The following is a 15,098-nucleotide window of genomic DNA, read 5'->3' on the forward strand; positions in this document are numbered from 1 at the left end:
CTCGGCCTCCCAAAGTGCTGGGATTACAGGTGTGAGCCACCGCACCTGGCCTGTCCTCTCTCTTTTTGTGCTTTCACACACTTGTTCACCAGTTTAGGTGTGAAGTAAGGATTTAACTTGATGTTTTCCTGACTAGATCATCAAACTCCAGTCTTCCTCACCAATATGTTTCCTATTTGTTATTTTCCTCCATTATGCTATGTGGCATATACCTATATACATGTATGTTATTTGAACTTATTCAATAAGTCTTTACTAGCCTGTACTTTTCATGTACATAAAAAAGATCCCTTTCCTAGAGAATTTCCCATCTTTTGTTAATGAAAAACATGTGATAGAATACAAGGTTTTTTGAATGGTGAGGCCTTGTTTAGCAACCCTATAAATAAACATCACCTTGCTAGAGGGCCTAAAGTCACATGAAGGGGCCGGCACAGGGTGCTCCGTGGGCTTCTGTCGTGTTTGTGTACTGCATGTGGGAAGCAGCAGTCAGGAACCAGAGCCTTCAACCCAGGATGCTAGTCTCAGTTCAGGAACTCAGATGATTGACCTTAAACTGCTCCTCAGGATTTGTTTTTTTTGGTTGTTGTTGTTTTGTTTTTTTGTTTTTGAGACGGAGTCTCGCTCTGTCGCCCAGGCTGGAGTGCAGTGGTGCGATCTCAGCTCACTGCAACCACCACCTCCCGGGTTTAAGCGATTCTCCTGCCTCGGCCTCCCAAGTAGCTGGGATTACAGGCACCCGCCGCCATGCCTGGCTAATTTTTGTATTTTTAGTTTCTCCATGTTGGCTAGGCTGGTCTGGAACTCCTGACTTCAAGTGATCCACCCGCCTCAGCCTCCCGAAGTGCTAGGATTACAGGTGTGAGCCACTGCGCCCAGCCTAGGATTTTAAGTCTTAATGAGCATTTTGGTTCTGCTGATGACAACAGGAAAAACTGACATGAGGGGACTGACTGGTCCCCTTATGTTATATGGGAGACTTTTTTTTTTGAGATAGGATCTCACCGTGGCCCAGGCTGGAGTGCAGTCGTGCAATCTTGGCTCGCTGCAGCCTCTACCTCCTGGGCTCAAGTGATCCTCCCACCTCAGCCTCCTAAGTAGCTGGGACTGTAGGCATACACAACCATGTGCCCAGCTAATTTTTGTAGAGACAGGGTTTTGCCATGTTGCCCAGGCTGGTCTTGAACTCCTGAGCTCCAATGATCCACCCACCTCAGCCTCCCACAGTGCTGGGCTTACAATACATGAGCCACTGTGCTGAGGAGACTGTTTTAAATGCTCTCTTATTCTTTTGTTTTTCAGCCTGAGAGAGACTCTGGTAAGTTACATGGAAACTAAAGAAAATGAAATTCTTCCTGAAATGGAATCTCAGTTCCCAGAAAAGATACCGCTCGCCAGCTGTGTCTCAGTGTGGAAAACAGCTGCTGTGCTGAAACAGGATCGACAAATGAGATAGAATTATTTCCTCAGCTGTCTTCGGATGACGTGGGAGAGAAGGCTCCTCTCTCCTCTCCTGCGGTGTGGACTTCATCACGGACTGGTGCTTTTGCATTCAGAAGGAAAGCTGTCAGCATAGTACCGAATTCAAGACCAAGGTGTGCTACATGAGCTGACAGCTTTTTGAAGGCCGAGCTGTTTCTGGACCATGTGTGTACATGTTCTGAAACTTTCTCATGAGTACTGTTCATTGGGAGATGACAATGAAGATTAGATGAAATTGGAAATAAACCAATATTGTTTACATTCCAAGAGACAAGTAGCTCAGCCACACTCGCAGCAATGATCTGCGCCCGCTCGCCTCTGGCACTGCCCACCCTTTTTTTTCTAACTCTGTACTCACAGAAGAAAATCTCATTTTCTTCTTTCTTCCATTCCCTTAAATTCTGAGTATTGTACATATATTTCTGGGTTTCCAAGATGATGTGAAAAACTGCCAGACTGTTTTTCATCTTCTCACAAAGAAAAATCAGGGCATTTTGTGAGTGCCTTAAGATCAAACTAACCAGATCTGACCCACGCCCTCCCAGTGAGTCACAGACCGATTTCAGAGGGTCAGAGCCAAAAGCCTCACTGTGAAAAGCACTGGACTTGGACCAGGGACACCATCAGGGCCTTGGTTTCCTCATGCTTAAAATGGAGAGTGGATTAATCACCAAAGATTCTTCTGATCTAATATTTTGAAATTATAAGAGAAAACTAGATGACTGTAAACTTGGTCCCAGGCCTGGTTCTGGCAGTTCTTTGGGGAGTTTTTTGTAGCATTATGCCAAATAAACATGCAGTCTCAGTGTGCTCTCGCTTATATGAATATGTAGTCCTTTCTGTGGTTCTCAGCCAAGGCATAAAAACTAAGACTCAGCGCATCAAAATCAGTTACGTTTCCGAAAGAGGGAAGAGTCCCCGGGTCCGGATCTCGTGCTGCTTTTCTCACTGAAGTGTTGCCTTTTTTCTGTCCAAAATCTGCTTTGATACTTAGCACCTCTCTGGACTAATTTCTCTTCCTAGACAGCTCAGCACAGCTGTTGATAAGTTAGAGGCAGTATCCTTAACATTCATTCTAAACGAGTTAACGACTTAACTTGAAATTGGGCCCAAGGAGTGAGAGCTACAAAAATAGAAAATGCTTGTTCAGGACTCAGCCATGCACACCTTGCGCAGCGCTGGCAGGAGGCACGGAAGGAGCTGTGCTCTGTTCTCCTCACTGTGATGGTGCCGCCACAGGGTCTGATGAAGGGCAGAGTGACCCAGACTGCAGGCAGGAACTGACTTACACAGTCCCTGGCATTTAGTCATCCATGATTGTTTTATCATTCTGGACTGTGCAGAGCCACCTGCCACTGAGATCTGCATTCCGACTGCCTGTGAGCGGGTGTGGGGGCCAGGGGCTGGCCTGCTGAAGTCTTCAACGTGCACTCGGAGCTCCTTTGATACCTCAGGGCTGGCCGTGAGGTGGCAGCTCACACCCAGACTCGCTTGGCCACACCTCAGCAGCAGGGAGTCCACTGTCAGCCTCTTTCTGTTAAGGCTTTTTTTTCCCTTTGGCCTGGGAATTTTTCCCATTTTTATGAAGAGTTTTAAACTGTTTCATTTTGTACGCTGTGCTTCAAAGCCTTAACTGTCATATCTTGCATTATCTTGTTTGTACATAAATATACTGGCCTAGCAGAGGCAAAACAAAGTGAATTTTATTTTACTTGTCATACCTGTCTTAATAAACCCGAGTTCTGCTGCTAAAGAACCCTCCTCTCTGGGGGCAGAGCTTCTATTTATGGCACATAGACATCAACGAGGCTTTTGGGAATCGTTTCTGTTGTTTGTGGAAATGTCCTTCAGAAGCACCCATGAAGAAGTATGTTCAGACTGTTCAGACAGAAAGCGCGCTCTGCCGTCGAATGTGAGATGGTAAACTTTTCCTCTGGACAAAATGACAGCAGCCCGGCGACACCACAGTGGAGCTGAGCCACTCCCTGGAGCCGGTCTGGGACTGAAATGCTTACAGCTCAGCCTCAGAGAGGAGTCCCCTGTGCCCTGCCTAAAATGACTTCACTGGAAACAGCAGGGCCCCAGCTAACAGGAGTACAGGTAGGAGCTAACTAACTTCACCCATGAGTCCACTTGTGGGGTGAGAGATAAACAGTAAGCCTTCCAGGAGCCCACTTACGTTTGAGTGCTAAAAATGCCCCTTTAGGGGGAAAATTGCATTTTCTCTTCCAAAAAGGAAAGGCTCTTCCAGGCGAGAAGAGGAGGCATGCTGGCCTGCACGGGAACACTCGCTTTGTCTGCCCTGCGCCAGCCTCACCTCACCCTGCAGTTTCTGTTTCCGCCATGGATGCCTCATCACCGACCCTGACCTTCTCCCTCCCAACCCTTTATTCATCCTCACTCCCGCTCATACCCGCTTCCCTGGACAGTTCCCTGCTGCAGAGTTCTTTCTGCTTTCAGCCCTACCTTGGTGGTGATTTACCTAAAAATCTTCACAACTGATTATATCCTCTTCAAGACCTGACTGTGAAAATATTAGTCGAGTGTGCACACCTGTAATCCCAGCTACTTGGGAGGCTGAGGTGTGAGGATTGCTTGAGCCTGGGAGTTTGAGGCTGCAGTGAGCTATGATTGCACCACTGCACTCCAACCTGGGTGACAGAGTGAGACCCTGTCTCAAAAAAAGAGTAAAATAAAATAAGGACATTATTGTGTGTGCAAATTATTTACCTTTCATTAATAGTTACAAGACTTTGTCGTGTGTTAGCTGAGACAGGTATGAGCTATTTCAGTTATTCCTATATATTCAGGCAATTCCAATTTAGAAACAAACTTCCAGTGATAAATATTGGGAAGAAAATGTCAGCTCAGGGCCAAGTAGTTGTAAAGCCACCCAAGTCTAGCCATGCCCACATGCACTAATGTGCTTAAGGAAAACACCTCTGATTTGATACATAAAGTGTGAAGTGTAATAAGGTTACATAACTGAGGAGGTGGCCAAAGAAAACCTGAGCCTTGAGCTGAATAACAATACAAGCCATGATTAGCATTTATATTGTATTCTGCATTATTCTCATCCCATCACGTTCATTCATTAAGTTCAACCATTAGCATTATGAATCCTGTTTCCAGCTGGAAAAACAAGCACCAGGAAAGTGCATTTTCCCCAAGGGAGCAACTTTGGTCAAAAGTCACACCTAATCACCCTTGCTGTAGGACAGCCCTTTTGAGGAGGTGAGGGTGTATGGGGAGGAAACCTGGGGCTGAAGCAGAGGGAAGCTGGAGAGGCTGGAGGAGAGGCCCTGGGTCCAGCAAGTGCTCCACCAGGCTGCCCCTGCTCAGGTGCTCCACAGCCCATAAAAAACACCTTCAGCCCTACTGCACCTCCCCTCACACCTAAACTTACTAAAAGGGTCCTACTAAGGGAAGAGACCACCCCTCATATTGTCTTATGCCCAATTTCTGCCTCCAAAGAAAGAAGTAAAAACTAAAAGGCAGAAATGAAATCCACAGGCGGACAGCCCGGCGTGGCACCCTGGGCCTGGTAAAGATCGACCCCTGACCTAATTGGTTATGTTATCTATAGATTACAGACACTGTATAGAAAAGCACTGTGAAAATCTCTGTCCTGTTCTGATCTGATTACCGGTGCATGCAGCCCCCAGTTACGTACCCCCTGCTTGCTCAATCCATCACGACCCTCTCACATGGACCCCCTCAGAGTTGTGAGCCCTTAAAAGGGACAGGAATTGCTCACTCGGGGAGCTCGGTTGTTGGAGACGTAAGTCTTGCCGAAGCTCCCAGCTGAATAAAGCCCTTCCTTCTTTAACTTGGTGTCTGAGGACTTTTGTCTGCAGTTTGTCCTGCTACATTTCTTGTTTCCCTGACCGGGAAGTGAGGCGATTGGCGGATGGTTGAGGTAGCTCCTTAGGCGGCTTAAGCCTGCCCTGTGGAACATCCCTGCGGGGGACTCTGACCAGCTCGAGTGACGTGGATCCTGAGAGCGTTCCTGGGTAGGCATTTGCCCCGGTGGGACGCCTCGCCAGAGCAGGGTGTGGCAGGCCCCCGTGGAGGATCAACACAGTGGCTGAACACCGGGAAGGAACAGGCACTTGGAGTCTAGACATCTAAAACTTGGTAAGACTGGTCTTTGGAACTTGCCTACTCCATTTGAGTGGAAGCATGGCCTGATCACCCATGGCGTGCCTTTATCGGCACTTTGGTTTTGGTTTTGGTTTTGACTTGGTTTGAACTGCTTGACAGGACAGTCTTGGGAACTTGCCCATTCCATTTGAGTGGAAGTGTGGCCTGATCACCCATGGCGTGCCTTTATCAGCACTTTGGTTTTGGTTTTGGTTTTGACTTGGTTTGAACTGCCTGACGGGACCAGTCTTGGGAACTTGCCCATTCCATTTGAGTAGAAGCGTGGCCTGATCACCCGCGGCGTGCTTTTATCAGCACTTTAGTTTTGGTTTTGACTTGGTTTGAACTGCTTGACAGGACTGGTCTTGGGAACTTGCCTACTCCATTTGAGTGGAAGCGTGGCCTGATCACCCATGGTGTGCCTGTACCGGCACTTTGGTATTTGTTTTTGACTTGACTTGGATTGCCTGATACTTTGGTTTTGGTTTTGACCTGGCTTTGATTTCTTGACACTCTGATTTTGGTTTTGATTCTGGTTTGGCATAAACTGTAAAAGTGTGTGTGCGCCCTTTTTACCTGTTCTTTGTTTTCTGGTGTCAGTATGGTGTTTTGTCTCGAGGAGACATGGGTGAGGCACAAAGTAAGCCCACCCCACTAGGAACTATGTTGAAAATTTTCAAGAAAGGATGTAAGGGAGACTATGGAGTACTATGACACCAGGAAAACTTAAAACTTTGTGTAAGATAGACTGGCCAGCATTACAGGTGGGTTGGCCATCAGAAGGAAGCCTGGACAGGTCCCTTGTTTCAAAGGTATAACACAAAGTAACCTGTAAGCCAGGGCACCCAGACCAGTTCCCGTACATAGACACTTGGTTACAGCTGGTTTTAGACCCCTCCCACAGAGGTTGAGAGAACAGCAGCATAAGCAGCTGGCAGAGGCAAGGAAAGACCAGCAGAGAGAGAGAGAGGAGAGAGAGAGGAGAGAGAGAGGAAAAGAGGCAAAGAGAGAGAGGAAGAAACAGAGAGACAGAGGGAGACAAGGAGACAGAGACAGAGAGGAAGAGACAGAGGCAAAAGGAAAGTCAAAGAGAGACAAAGTCAAAGAGAAAAAGAATAAAGAGAGACAGATATACAAGTAGTTAAGAAAATACAGTGTACCCTATTCCTTTAAAAGCCAAGATAAATTTAAAACCTGTAATTGATAATCCAAGGTATTCTCTGTAACCCTATAACACTCCAATACCACTTTGTTGTCAGTGTAAACAAGGGCATATCCTGAAAGCACTGAGGCCACTGATAACCTGTAGCCTTCCGATCAAAAATCCTTAACCCAGTAACCCGCGGATGGCCCAAATGCATTCAATCTGCAGCGGCAACTGCTTTGCTAACATAAAAAAGTAGAAAAATAACTTTTAGAGGAAACCTCATTGTGAGCACACCTCACTAGTTTGGTTCAGAACTATCCTAAATCAAAAAATGAAAAAAGTAGCTTACTAAGTCAGAAATCTTAAAGTATGGGGTTATTCTGTTAGGAAAAAAAAAAAAGATGATTTAACATTAACCACTGAAAATTCCCTTAACCCAGCAGGTTTCCTAACGGGGGATCTAAATCTTAATTACTGTACAAAGGTCCAACCAGACCTAGGAGGAACTTCCTTCAGGACAGGAGGATTGATGGTTCCACCCAGGTAACTAAACAAACAAACAAACAAAAAGCCATCTATACCAATTCTAAGTTAATTTGGACAAAACAAAGTCTTATTAATAGCAAAGGATAATTAAAATCCCAAACTTACAAGGTTTTCAACAAAAGTAAAGTTTGCTATAAGTGAACAGTGTAACATGTATTATAGTAACTCCTAATCTTGTGGCCTTAGTCTAGTTCACAGACGTAAAAGAAGTTGGCTTTGGAAAAGAATGGTTATCATCTTTGGGAAAAAAAAGGAATAAAAAGGGGGATCAGAATTCATGTAAAAAGATTATTATATGGTAAATTCTTGTCCTGAAATAAATTAACTGTCAGGCCTCTGAGCCCAAGCTAAGCCATCATATCCCCAGTGACCTGCACTATCCATCCAGATGGCCTGAAGCAATTGAAGATCCACAAAAGAAGTGAAAATAGCCTTAACTGGTGACATTCCACCATTGTGATTTGTTTCTGCCCCACCTTAACTGATCAATGTACTTTGTAATCTCCCCCACCCTTAAGAAGGTTCTTTGTAATTCTCCCCACCCTTGAGAATGTACTTTGTGAGATCCACCCCCTGCCCACAAAAACATTGCTCCTAACTCCACCGACTGTCCCAAAACCTGTAAGAACTAACGATAATCCCACCATCCTTTGCTGACTCTCTTTTTGGACTCAGCCCGCCTGCACCCAGGTGAAATAAACAGCCTTGTTGCTCACACAAAGCCTGTTTGGTGGTCTCTTCACATGGACACGTGAGACATTAACTCGTTGTTTAAAGAAATGTTTCTAGGCCAGTCACAGTGGCTCATGCCTGTAATCCCAGCACTTTGGGAGGCCGAGGCAGGCAGATCACGAGGTCAGGAGATTGAGACCATCCTGGCTAACATGGTGAAACCCTGTCTCTACTAAAAATACAAAAAATTAGCCAGGTGTGGGGGTGGACACCTGTAGTCCCAGCTACTCAGGAGGCTGAGGCAGGAGAATGGCATGAACCCAGGGGGCGGAGCTTGCAGTGAGCTGAAATTGCACCACTGCACTCCAGCCTGGGCGACAGAGTGAGACTCCGTCTCAAACTAAAAAAAATAAAAAAAAGAAAGAAACGTTTCTAATAAGTCAAAAAGTTGAGGCATGTTGAAGAATTGTCTGCGAAAGTCGTGAAAGAAAAAAGTTATAGAAAAGAATTTATGCAAGAAATGTTGTATAATTTAAAAGTAACTAGGCCGCCTGAATGTAAAACTATTAAAAAAAAAAAGTTTATGTGCAAGGTGTATAAGGAAAGTAAAATGTCTTTGGTAAAAGGATTATGAGGAGGCATAAGAACATAAATTTTTACCTACATTAGAAGATTAAAAATATGTATGTTTTGTTTTAAAGGTTTAATCAAGTTTTAAAATGTTAATTGGAAAGAAAATTCTGTGTGTAAACAATGGCTAAAGAGGTATCATCCAGTTTTTCTGTAAACTGGACATCGAAATAAAAGCATAACAGATTTTTCTCAAAGCACCAACCTGCTCTTTAGCAAAAATTAGAAAAGGTTAAAAAGAGCAAAAAATCTTTCCTTACAGTCAAACATTAAAAATTGCATAAATGTCTACAAGGTTTTATTAAAACTAAGTTTAACATTAATAACACACTAATATAAAGGTAAAATTTAGCTCATCTGGTATAAAAATCATACAGAAAACATTGTCAAATATAAAAAGGTGTTCGGCTTCTTTGGTCCAAAAACTAATAAAATTAGGTGGTAAAGGAAATTTCTCAGTAAGAAGGCACCAAAGACTATAAAGTCCACTGTTGATGTCCCCACATTTAAAACAAAAGGTCAATTTCTTAGAAACTATAGACTTGATTTATCTTCCACTTTCCTTTCCCTCAAAACTAAAAGTCTTTTAGCACAGGTACTACCCCTAGAATTTCCGGTAAACCAGCACCAGCCTGAAGATCGTGTTCTCATCAAAGGGTGAAAAGAAAGGAAACTCGAGCCAGCCTAGGAAGGACCCTACCTTGTGCTGCTAACCACCTAGACTGCTGTTTGTACAGCCAAAAAAGGATGGACTCATCACACCTAAGTCAAGAAAGCACCAACCCCTCCAGAGTCGTGGGCCATAGTCTCAGGGGAAAACCCTACCGAACTAAAGCTAAGAAAAATCTAACTCTTTTCATCTATTCTATTACTCTTTTTCTTTCTGCACTCTATTGCTGACCATCTAGCTATTAACATAACCAAGTCAATTTTGCCTCAAACTATTGCATTTAATGCTGTGGGGACTTGCCAAGTCAAAGACAGCTCTCTACATCAGAAAAGTACTTCTGTCCCTCTTGACTGTCCTCAGACTAGGCATTAGTAAATTAAGACCATTTAATCCAGAGAAATTTTGATAAAGACTCCAGTGTCAGCCAGGAGTCTGGTTCCCCAATGTAGAGCTTTCATGCCATAGTTGGTCCAACATTCTGTGGACCACTAAAGAGCAAGGATGGACTGCCCCAACCGGTTTTTGTAATTTCCTAAAACCATACATTCATTTTACTAAAGAATCACAGAAGTTAAAGACTTAGACTTTAGCAACTAAGACAGAATATCAAGATGCAAATGCCTGATTAAAATGGATCAAATATTCCATCTGTACGTTAAACAAAAACAATTGTTATGCTTGTGCACGTGGCAGGCCAGAGGCCCAGACTGTCCCCCTTCCACTAAGGTGGTCCTCCAGTTGACCAGGTGTAGGCTGCATGATAGTTCTTTTCCAGGATTCTACAGTCTGGAGTGATAAGTCATGCCAAGCTCTCTCTGCTATATCCCAAAGTCCGGCACCCTGCGGGTCAGCCCCTGAGGGCCATCCAGCTTCCATCTCCCAACACTAAGTTCACTTTGTGTCTCTCACGACAGGGAGGAAACTTAGCGTTCCTTGGAGACCTGAAGAGATGGGATGAGCTTAAGAATTTTCAAGAGCTTATCAATCAGTCAGCCCTTGTTCATTCCCGAGCGGATGTGTGGTGGCGTTGTGGTAGACCTTTACTGGGCACTCTGCTGAATAACTGGAGTGGCACTTGTGCTTTAGTCCATTTCGCGATCCCTTTCACCCTGGCATTTCATCAACCAGAGGGAGAAAAAATAAGACATTGTAAAGCGAGAGAAGCCCCTTATGGGTCTTTAGACTCTCACATCTATTTAGATGCAATTGGAGTCCCACAAGGAATACCAGATTAATTTAAAGCTTGAAATCAAATAGCTACAGGATATAAGTCAATATTTTAGTACGTGACAACAAAAATGTAGATTGGATAAACTACATCTATTACAACCAACAGCAACGAGCTTTTCATGAGTTAAAAGAAAAACTCAGGTTGGCCCCAGCCCTGGGGCTACCTCAACTCACAAAACTTTTCACACTCTGTGTCGAAAAGAAAAAAAAAAAAAAAGGCAGTTGGAGTTTTAACCCAGACTGTGGGGCCCTGGCCAAGGCCAGTGGCCTATCTCTCAAACAACTAGACGGGGTTTCCGAAGGCTGGTCCCCCATGTCTAAGGGCCCTGGCAGCAACAGCCCTGTTAGCACAAGAAGCAGATAAACTAACCCTTGGGCAAAACCTGAATATAAAGGCCCCCCCATGCTGTGGTAACTTTAATGACTACCAAAGGACATCATTGGTTAACAAACGCTAGATTAACCAAGTACAAAAGTTTGCTGTGTGAAAATCCCCACATAACTACTGAAGTTTGCAACACCCTAAACCCCACCACCTTGCTCCCAGTATCAGAGAGCCCAGTTGAACGTAACTGTGTAGAGGTGTTGGACTCAGTTTATTCTAGCAGGCCCAACCTCTGAGACCATCCTTCAATATCAGTAGACTGTGAGTGGTACGTGGACGGGAGCAGCTTTGCCAACCCCTGCAAAGTGACTCTGAAGAAGACGACAAGCCCTGCTCCAGTCACGCCCGGAAGCTGACTGGTCCACGCAAGGCCGAAGCATGAGGAAACTAATCGTGGGACTCATTTCCTTAAAATTTGGACTTGTACAACAAGGACTTCAACTGACCTTCCTCAGACTGAAGGCTGTTCCCAGTGTATACATCAAGTCACTGAGGTAGGACAAAAGGTTGCTATGGAAGTCACTGAGGTAGGACAAAAGGTTGCTATGGAAGTCACTGAGGTAGGACAAAAGGTTGCTATGGAAGTCACTGAGGTAGGACAAAAGGTTGCTAAGGTCCTATTATTTTACGGTTATTATAAGTGTACTGGAACTCTAAAAAGAACTTATTTGTATAATATGTAGCCCAGGAAATGACCAACCTGATGTGTGTTATGACCCATCTGAGCCTCCCATGACCACAGTTTTTAAAATAAGATTAAGAACTGAAGACTGGTGGGGGCTCATAAATGATACAAGTAAAGTGTTAGCCAAAACAAACAAACAAAAAAAGAGGTGCCCAAACAAGTCACCTTGAAATTTGATGCCTGTGCTGTCATTAATAGTAGTAAGTTAAAAATAGCATGTGGTTCTCTTAATTACAAGAGGCTATATGGCAGAAAATAAGTACATTTATGATAAATTAGGACTGTATAAAAATAAATGTGGATACTGGTCTTGTGTCATTTAGGCTACTTGGATAAAAAATTTAAAAAATCCTGTCCACCTTCAGAAAGGGAAAAGTAGCCATACCAGTGTTCAGTGTAACCCCTTAGAACTAGTAATAACCAACCCCCTTAATCCTCACTAGAAAAAAGAGGAACGTGCAACCCTAAAAACTGATGGGGCTGGACTGGATCTTCAAGTAAATATCGTGGTTTGAGAAGTTTATAAACGCTCTCCTGAGCCACTATTTCAAACCTTCTACGATGAATTGAATGTACCAGTACCGGAAATTCCAGGAAAAACAGAAATTTGCTTTTGCAATTAGCCGAGCATATAGCCCAGTCTCTCAATGTCAATTCATGTTATGTATGTGGAAGAACTGTAATAGGAGATCAATGTCCATGGGAAGCCTGAGAATTAGTACCTACAGACGCAGTTCCTAATGAATTTCCAGCTTAAAAAAATCACCCTGATAACTTCTAGGTCCTAAAAGCCTCAATCATTAGACAACACTGTATAGCAAGAGTAGGAAAGGACTCCAGCCTTCTTGTGGGAAGACGCAGTTGCCTTGGGCAAAAACTGTATAATAGTACTACAAAAACAGCCACCTAGTGGAGTTCACACCATACTAAGAAAAGTCCATTTAGTAAATGCCCAAAGTTGCAAACCATGTGGACCCACCCGGAGTCCCACCGGGACTGGACAGCCCCCACTGGATTATACTAGATATGTGGGCATAGAGCTTACACCAAATTACTTGACCAGTGGGCAGGTAGTTATGGTACTGGCACTATTAAACCATCTTTCTTCCTACTGCCCATGAGGACAGGCGAACTCCTGAGCTTCTCTGTCTATGCCTCCCGTGAAAAGAGCAGCATAGCTATTAAAAAATATAAAAAATAGTAATAAACAGCCCCTTGGGAAAATCATACAATATTACAGGCCTGCTACTTAGGCACAAGACAGCTCATGAGGATACCAGACCCCCATTTACGTGCTCAACTGAATCATACAGTTAACAAGCTGTCTTAGAAATCATCACTAATAAAACCAGCAGAGCCTTGACTATTCTGGCCTGGCAAGAAACTCAGATGAGAAATGCTATCTATCAAAACAGATTGGCTCTTGACTACTTGCTAGCAGCTGAAGGAGAAGTCTGTGGAAAATTTAACCTTACCAATTGCTGCCTGCACATAGATGATCGGTGCAAGTAGTCAAAGACAGTTAAAGACATGACGAAACTGGCGCATGTGCCTGTACAAGTGTGGCACGGATTTGACACTGAGGCCATGTTTAAAAATGGTTCCCAGGGCTAAGAGGATTTAAAACTCATGTAATGGCCGGGCGCGGCGGCTCAAGCCTGTAATCCCAGCACTTTGGGAGGCCAAGCCGGGCGGATCACGAGGTCAGGAGATCGAGACCATCCTGGCTAATATGGTGAAACCCCGTCTCTACTAAAAATAGAAAAAACTAGCCGGGCGAGGTGGCGGGCGCCTGTAGTCCCAGCTACTTGGGAGGCTGAGGCAGGAGAATGGCGTAAACCCGGGAGGTGGAGCTTGCAGTGAGCTGAGATCCGGCCACTGCACTCCAGCCTGGGCGACAGAGCGAGACTCCGTCTCAAAAAAAAAAAAAATAAATAAATAAAATAAAATAAAACTCATGTAATAAAAATTATAGTAGTATAGGAACCTGCTTACTAATCCATTATTTACTACCTGTACTCATTCAAATGGTAAAAGGTTTCATCGCTACTCTAGTTCACCAGAATGCTTCAGCGCAAGTGTGCTACATGAATCACTATCGATCTGTCATGCAGAAAGACATAGGCAGTGAAAATGAAGGTGAGAACTCCCACTAATAAATTGGTGAGACTCTCAAAGGGGGGGAATAAGGGAGGACACCACCCCTCACATTGTCTTATGCCCAATTTCTGCCTCCAAAGAAAGAAGTAAAATCTAAAAGGCAGAAATGAAATCCACAGGCAGACAGCCCGGCACCGCGCCCTGGGCCTGGTAGTTACAGATCGACCCCTGACCTAACTGGTTACGTTATCTATGGATTACAGACATTGTATAGAAAAGCACTGTGAAAATCTCTGTCCTGTTCCAATCTGATTACCGGTGCATGCAGCCCCCAGTTACATACCCCCTGCTTGCTCAATCCATCACCACCCTCTCACATGGACCCCCTCAGAGTTGTGAGCCCTTAAAAGGGACAGGAATTGCTCACTCAGGGAGCTCAGCTGTTGGAGACGTGAGTCTTGCCAAAGCTTCCGGCTGAATAAAGCCCTTCCTTAACTCAGTGTCTGAGTTGTTTTGTCTGCGGCTCGTCCTGCTACACTACCTTCCCCAGTATTCCTTCATGACCACTACTACCTGTGCCCTGAAGTGCAAGAGAACCTCAACCCAGAGGACAGCCACCTCCTCAGAACCCACGATCTTTGCCCCATCGCCACAGGTCCATGAGTGACCCCTAATTACCAAATCCAAGGGCTCCTTCCCCCTGACCACTCTGGAACCCAACAAAGCCGACACACAGCCCAGCTCAGACGGGTCTGAATGTGGGTCCCGGCTCTCCCATTTGCCAGCTCTACGGCCGTGGGCAAGCGGCTCCAGCTCTCTAAGCTTCAGTTTCCTTGTCTGTGAAGTATCTGTCAGTGCTCTGGTGGGAAAGACGTCGCAGCCGCAGACCAGGGTGCGCGGGGTGCAGTGGGCGACGCTCATTCGTTGAAAACTGACCCTGCTTTCAAAGCCTTGTCAGTTCTTAAAGCTGTGTAAAGCCTTTCCCGAGCCTCAAACTCTAATTAGAGTCTAATTTCGTCGTCTATATTTTCCCCTTTGTGAGTCCAAACTGCGCCACTTTCTAAGCCCCCTTCCATTTTGCAGACCTTGGTCAAAGTGAAACATTCCACGGGGGTTGGGGCCATGACAAACAGCCTGCCTCTTAACATCTTCTGCTGGGACAAAGTGCAAGGAACACTACATTCCGCCGGAACCACCTCATCCTGGGAACACGTTATCAACATCTTCCCGGGCAGCAAGCCATACTGCCTAGACCCCTCCCGCAGGCCGATGACCACCCCAGCCTGTAATCGCTGGCGGGCTCTGGTGTGAAGCCGGCCCCCCACAGGTGTCTGCAATGTACCTGTGTTGCTGCAGAGCCGCCCGCACTCTCCACTCTCCGTGCGTCATCCTTCAACTTGCACGTTCC

The 15,098-nt window shown here is 45.0% G+C and overlaps 1 protein-coding gene across 1 annotated transcript in view; it reads left to right on the forward strand.

The window, feature by feature from the left end:
• Nucleotides 1–3,235, forward strand: part of RNF213 (ring finger protein 213) — a 134,485-nt gene extending 131,250 nt beyond the window's left edge. The window contains exon 69 of the mRNA XM_025363892.1: nt 1,303–3,235. Coding sequence (XP_025219677.1) covers nt 1,303–1,456 — 154 coding nt within the window. The 3' untranslated portion in view covers nt 1,457–3,235. The remainder of the gene's footprint in view (nt 1–1,302) is intronic.
• Nucleotides 3,236–15,098: the final 11,863 nt, after the last annotated feature.

The sequence above is a fragment of the Theropithecus gelada genome, chromosome 16, assembly GCF_003255815.1.
Source record: "Theropithecus gelada isolate Dixy chromosome 16, Tgel_1.0, whole genome shotgun sequence".
In the NCBI taxonomy this organism is placed as follows: domain Eukaryota; kingdom Metazoa; phylum Chordata; class Mammalia; order Primates; family Cercopithecidae; genus Theropithecus; species Theropithecus gelada.